Below are 6,902 nucleotides of genomic sequence, written 5' to 3'. Positions count from 1 at the left end.
GACGTGCAGCCTCTGCTGAGCTTGTGCTGAAACGATCCATGCACCACAGGGATAACCCGCAATGTAATGGTGGGGCCGTTTTGAATCTCCAGGTACACTCCTAACAATTAGGGTGGCATGGGAGTAATGTGGGTGCCAGAAACACTGACTGCTTGCTCTGCAATTGGCAATTATGTGCTGCGGTGGTCGAATACCTTGCTGCCACTCAGAGGGGCAAGTGATGCCTGTGCAATCGTTCACCAAGGGAAAGGAGACAAAGAAATCAATAAGGTTGTATTGAAATGGGTCTATATGTTGTGGCATTGATAGAAAATCTCATAGTAAAATCTCCCAGTGTTGAGATGCTGCTCAGTCGAAAATCTCACAATAAACATCTCCCAGTGTTGAGGTGCTGCTTTTTTCTTTATTCGTTCATGGGATGTAGGTGTCGCTGGCAAGGCTGGCATTTATTGCCCATCCCTAACTGCCCTTGAGAAGAAGGTGGTGAGCCGCCTTCTTGAACCGCTGCAGTCTGTGTGGTGAAGGTTCTCCCACAGTGCTGTTCGGTAGAGAGTTCCAGGATTTTGACCCAGCGAGGATGAAGGAACGGCAATATATTTTCAAGTCGGGATGGTGTGTGACTTGGAGGGGAACATGCAGGTGGTGTTGTTCCCATGTGCCTGCTGCCTTTGTCCTTCCAGGTGGTAGAGGTGGCGGGTTTGGGAGGTACTGTCGAAGAAGCCTTGGCGAGTTGCTGCAGTGCATCCTGTGGATGGTACACACTGCAGCCACAGTGCGCCGGTGGTGAAGGGAGTGAATGTTTAGGGTGGTGGATGGGGTGCCCATCAAGCAGGCTGCCTTGTCCTGGATGGTGTCGAGCTTCTTGAGTGTTGTTGGAGCTGCACTCATCCAGGCAAGTGGACAGTATTCCATCACACTCCTGACTTGTGCCTTGTAGATGGTGGAAAGGCTTTGGGGAGTCAGGAGGTGAGTCACTCGCCGCAGAATACCCAGCCTCTGACCTGCTCTCGTAGCCACAGTATTTATATGGCTGGTCCAGTTAAGTTTCTGGTCAATGGTGACCCCCCAGGATGTTGATGGTGGGGGATTCGGCGATGGTAATGCCGTTGAATGTCAAATTCCCCAGCTGCCGTGGGGGGATTGAACAAGGGAGCTCGACATACAGGGATGTTGGCCTTTATTTCAAGGTTATGTATTATCCCTCCATTATGTAAGTTATGTTACAGTTATATAAAGCTCTGGTTTGACCCCATCTGGAGCACGGCGTTCAGTTCGAGGCATCGCACCTCAGGAAGGATATATTAGCCTTCGAGGGGATGCAGCGCAGATTCACCAGGGGCTGAAAGGGTTGAATTATGAGCACAGGTTGCAAAGATGAGGCTTGTATTCCCTTGAGTATAGAAGATTAGGGGGTGATTTAATTGAGATGATCAAAAGATTTGATAGAGTAGAAAGAGAGAAACAATTTCCTCTGGTGGGGGAGTCCAGAACAAGGGGGCATAACCTTAAAATTAGAGCTAGGCCATTTAGGGGTGATGTCAGGAAGCACTTCACACAAAGGGGAGTGGAAATCTGGAACTCTCTCCCCCAAAAAGCTGTTGAGGCTGAGGGTCAATTGAAAATTTCAAAACTGAGATTGATAGATTTTTGTTAGACAAGGGTATTGAGGGTTACAGAACCAAGGTGGGTAAATGATAAAGATCAGCCATGATTTGATTGAATGGCGCAACAGGCTCGAGGGGCTGAATGGCCTGCTCCTGTTCCTATGACGAAATAACGCAGAGGAGATTTTACAGATGGGTCAGTAAACTCTAAAGGGGAGCTTGTGGACTAGCCAACAGCCGACTCCACAAAGTAACGTACAAAAGGATCATAAAAACTACATAGTGTTACAGTTTATCAGTCAGGGACACCGTACTGTGCTACACACAGGCTTACTTTGATCTGACTTAAGTAGTACAATAGACAGGACAGCTGCATAGACTGTTAGACAGAGGGCAGTCCTGGAAAACAATCATCAGAAGGAAAACCTACAGCTTTGGGATGGTGGAAAGGCTTTGGGGAGTCAGGAGGTGAGTCACTCGCCACAGAATACCCAGTCTCTGACCTGTTCTTGTAGCCACAGTATTTATATGGCTGGTCCAGTTAAGTTTCTGGTCAATGGTGACCCCCAGGATGTTGATAGTGGGGGATTCGGCGATGGTAATGCCGTTGAATGTCAAGGGGAGGTGGTTAGATTCTCTCTTGTTGGAGATGGTCATTGTCTGGCGCGAATGTTACTTGCCATTTATCAGCCCAAGCATGGATGTTGTCCAGGTCTTGCTGTAGGCGGGCACGGACTGCTTCATTATCTGAGGGGTTGCGAATGGAACTGAACACTGTGCAATCATCTGCGAACATCCCCATTTCTGACCTTATGATGGAGGGAAGGTCATTGATGAAGCAGCTGAAGATGGTTGGGCCGAGGACACTGCCCTGAGGAACTCCTGCAGCAATTTCCTAGGGCTGAGATGATTGGCCTCCAACAACCACTACCATCTCCCTTTGTGCTCGGTATGATTCCAGCCACTGGAGAGTTTTCCCCCTGATTCCCATTGACTTCAATTGTACTTGGGCTCCTTGGTCAAATGCTGCCTTGATGTCAAGGGCAGTCACTCTCACCTCACCTCTGGAATTCAGCTCTTTTGTCCATGTTTGGACCAAGGCTGTAATGAGGTCTGGAGCCGAGTGGTCCTGGCGGAACCCAAACTGAGCATCGGTGAGCAGGTTATTGGTGAGTAAGTGCCGCTTGATAGCACTGTCGAGGACTGTGAAATGCTGAGTGGGGAAAATCTCATGGTAAACATCCCCCAGTGTTGAGGTGCTGCAGAGAGTCAGTTTACAGACAGAAAAACTACAACTCCCACAATGCAGGGCGGGCACATCGCGCATGGGCACTGCGGTCCAAGTGACTCCCCGAAAGGCGGCGGTGTCGCCAAGTGTCGTGCAACGTTTCAGTTGCGGCGGAAGGGGCGAGATGGTCGTTGCGTTAGCCGGCGTCGGGTTTCCACTCGGTTCGCGTCGTTTCTGTTCCAAGTGGACAGGACCGTCGCGGCAGCCATGAGCGGGTGAGTGCTGAACCGGGGACGGACGTTTTTTTTTCGGGGGGGGCATTCCGTTTAAAACGCCGTTTCACGGTGTTGCTGACCGGCTTCGCGAGCGCGCCGGTGACGTGTGCGCCGGCTGATTGACGGCCCGGCGAGCCAATCAGGTTGGCGAGCGCGGGACAGGGTGCGGCTGGCGGCGGCCAATCCGGAGAGCGGGGAGGCGGGTCCAGGTCCTGCAGGGAGGGATGCTGCAGGTAGGCGGCCACGTAGTGAGAGCACAGGTGGCAGCACATCCTGCAAAGCAATTCAGCATCAGGAGGAGTGGCAGGGATTGCAAACCCATGTCAGCTTGTGTGTGTGTGGGGGGGATTTTTAAATAAATGCTCCTGCAGCATGAGGACAGCGAATGTAGAGGTTAACACTTCAAGAATTTCTGACCGAGGTAGGAACAGGAGGAGGCCATTCAGCCCCTCGTGCCTGCTCCGCCATTTGATAAGATCATGGCTGATCTGTGATCTAACTCCATAGACCCGCCTTTGGCCCATATCCCTTAATACCTTTGGTTGCCAAAAAGCTATCTATCTCAGATTTAAATTTAGCAATTGAGCTAGTATCAATTGCCGTTTGCAGAAGAGAGTTCCAAACTTCTACCACCCTTTGTGTGTAGAAATGTTTTCTAATCTCGCTCCTGAAAGGTCTGGCTCTAATTTTTAGACTGTGCCCCCTACTAAAATCCCCAACCAGTGGAAATAGTTTCTCTCTATCTACCCTATCTGTTCCCCTTAATATCTTATAAACTTCGATCTGATCACCCCTTAACCTTCGAAACTCCAGAGAATACAACCCCAATTTGTGTAATCTCTCCTCATAACTTAACCCTTGAAATCCGGGTATCATTCCAGTAAACCTACGCTGCACTCCCTCCAAGGCCAATATGTCCTTCCAAAGGTGCGGTGCCCAGAACTGCTCACAGTACTCCAGGTGCGATCTAACCAGGGTTTTGTATAGCTGCAGCATAACTTCTGCCCCCTTGTACTCCAGTCCTTGAGATATAAAGGCCAGCATTCCACTAGCCTCATTGATTATTTTCTGCACCTGTTCATGAGGTAACTTGTCTTTTCTATTTTAAACTGTGCTCTTTCAGTTTTTATTTCAGCAGGTCAATGCCTTAATTGCGAAAGGCCTAAAAATCTGTGTTCCTCACAAATTTTTGTTTGGCGAGGGTATTAAGGGTTACGGAACCAAGGTGGGTAGATGGCATTAAGATACAGATCAGCCGTGATTTAATTGAATGGCGAAACCGGCTCGAGGGGCTGAATGGCCTCCTCCTGCTCCTGCATTCCTTATTAATGTTGCTCGGTGTGATTTCACCCCACTTCTCTTTTGTGCCAGTTATATTAGTCTTTAAATATTTAGTATTTATTTCGAATAAAAAAAAATAGAAACTCCCCCAGTAGTTGGTTGGGCAAATGGACTGCATGGTGCAATACGGACCCACGAGTTGAGTGGAAGCCAGTAAAGTTTCTGAATTTTTGGGGGAGATCCTGCAAACGTCACGCAGAACAGATGAAACTGCATCTGCACCCATTTGTCAAAGTAATGTGCTGATTTCCTTTTTATTTCCTTGGAACAGAAAAGCCATGTCTCCTTGGCAGGGTGGTGCGCTGTGGGTGACACATCTTGGATTCATTGAGGGCAAATCGTTGCTTCTTCTCATCATCGTTCCTTGATTAGAGCAACTGTTTACCATGGGAAGGTAAGGGAACTGCCCAAGATAAAATTCTGTATTGTTGACCAAAAATAAATCCCTAACAGGCCTAATGTACTGCACGCAAGACGGCAAGTCATGATTACTTAACATATAGTTCTGCTTCCAGAGTATCAGATATAATTTACTTTTATGACCACATCTCTTTCAAAGGCAAACATGGGTGAATCGAACCAGTTACAGGTAGGACTGCCAGATTTTGCCTACTTGACTCACTTGTTTTTGTCTGTTTATCTGGTGGAGAAGTGTTGAATTCCATTAAAATAAAAGCAGAATGCTGGAAGCCTGCAATCCTGACGGCTTCTGAAAGGCAACCCCCTGAACTTAAACGCGATCTCCCCGTGTGGCTTTCCGTCACCTTTTGGCCAAGTACGCTGATGGGAATGTTCAGGTCTGTCCTTGGTGGAGGTTCCTTCGGATGTAATATTTAATGTTTATTCTCGCAATGATGCACCTTCGAGTTTGGCTTAGCACTGGCACATGTGATTATTTTGCTGTGCTCCAGTGTCAAAGTGCCACTTATTCCCATTCACGGCCAAGGATCTGTGATAAGTGACATGAGTACGATCTGTATTGAGAAATTGCTGCACTTTTTTGTTTTGTGACTGCCAACTTTTCTCTTTTTGTAGGTTTTGTATTTCCTGTTTATTCCCTGCTTCGTGGCATTTCAGTTTATCTCCTTCGGCCTGCCCTCGTCCTCTCAACACCACCTTTCGGCAGTTGATGGCTGTTGTGTTGCTCGTAGTTTTAGTGTCTCTACTGTATGTTTTGCTGGTCTTGGATAGGATTCGATGGGGACATTTCTACCAGGACAGAGGAGATAGGTAGTGTATATGCAGTCGATTTTTTGTCGTCTCTATTTTATCAGTAAGGGGTTGTGTTGAAATCGAGACTCACTGGACATCTCCCCCCACCCCGGCCCTACCTCCGTGTTCCCTTCCGGTACCATCTCCACCTTCGGTCTTCAAAACATAAGCTTGGTGTCACCTCGTCTCCGACTTCATGATTTGCCTCGTTTTCCAGGTTACTCTTTTCGACCTTGGTGCTGCCTTGCACTCTGGACCTTGACACTTTACCTTGGTCAAGAAGACAAATTTGACTGGCAGCTTTCTCGTGACAAATGGGGTGATTACCCAGTTGGTTGATAGACATGCTATAGAGTTGGAGCAATGGTTTCCCTCTGCAGAGATGCAGCAACTATGTTAAATGTTCCTCAAAATGGAGACTAGTTTTTAAAAAAAAATTTCTGTATGTATAATATATACACACACATACATATTTGTTCTTGGCATGTGGGTGACACAGGCAAGTCAGCACTTAGTGCCCTTCCCTAGTTGCCCTGAGAGTGTTAAAAGTCAAGCACATAGTGTGGGCTCGACTGGATCGGAGTGGCAAATTCCCTTCCTTGAAGGACATTGGTGAGCCAGCTGGCTTTTTACAACAATCTGGCAGCTTTCGTGGTCTTTTTTGATGATGCCAGGCCACAAATTATAAGATTTATTGACTTAGTTTTCACAACGTGGCATGTTGGCATTTGAAATCCTGACCTCACGATTGGACCAGAACCACGTATGTTTTTTTTTCCTCACTTGCTGCTGGACATAATATTGTTCCGCTCCACTCCTCACTCTGGTTTCAGAATAAAAGAGAAATAGTGGAAAATTGAAGTAAAAACAGAAAATGCCGGAAGTACGGTTCTGTGAGGATCTGAAAAGAGAAATGGTGGGTTACTGTTTGGAGTAAAGATATTTGAACAGAACAACTTTTGGTTTCAGTTTTGCAGATGATACAGAAATGAGACAAAGGGGTTGAAATTGCTCCGAGTGACATGACCACATGATAGCAGATAAAGGAATTTCAAACCAGCACCGTACAATGTCGGTGATAGTATTGCACAGTGCAGATTCCGTTCACTTCGGCTACCTCTCTCTTCGCCTTTAAGACGCTCATTAAAACCTACCTCTTTGACCAAGCCTTTGTTACCTCCAGTCTCGACTGTTCCAATGCTCTCCTGGCTGGCCTCCCACCTTGCACCCTCCATAAACTTG

General features: G+C 47.4%; 1 protein-coding gene across 3 annotated transcripts in view; it reads left to right on the top strand.

Annotated features, from left to right (window-relative positions):
- Positions 1 to 2,975: 2,975 nt before the first annotated feature.
- The window catches only part of entpd4 (ectonucleoside triphosphate diphosphohydrolase 4), a 142,589-nt gene continuing 138,662 nt past the window's right edge, over positions 2,976 to 6,902 (top strand). For all 3 annotated transcript variants that reach the window (XM_068001034.1, XM_068001033.1, XM_068001032.1), the window contains exons 1-3: positions 2,976 to 3,107; positions 4,720 to 4,842; positions 5,484 to 5,678. In XM_068001034.1, coding sequence (XP_067857135.1) covers positions 4,835 to 4,842; positions 5,484 to 5,678 — 203 coding nt within the window. In that variant the 5' untranslated portion in view covers positions 2,976 to 3,107; positions 4,720 to 4,834. The remainder of the gene's footprint in view (positions 3,108 to 4,719; positions 4,843 to 5,483; positions 5,679 to 6,902) is intronic.

The sequence above is a fragment of the Heptranchias perlo genome, chromosome 20, assembly GCF_035084215.1.
Source record: "Heptranchias perlo isolate sHepPer1 chromosome 20, sHepPer1.hap1, whole genome shotgun sequence".
Classification (NCBI taxonomy): Eukaryota; Metazoa; Chordata; class Chondrichthyes; order Hexanchiformes; family Hexanchidae; genus Heptranchias; species Heptranchias perlo.
Note: the sequence above shows the minus strand (reverse complement) of the source record. Positions and strands in the feature narration are given on the sequence as shown.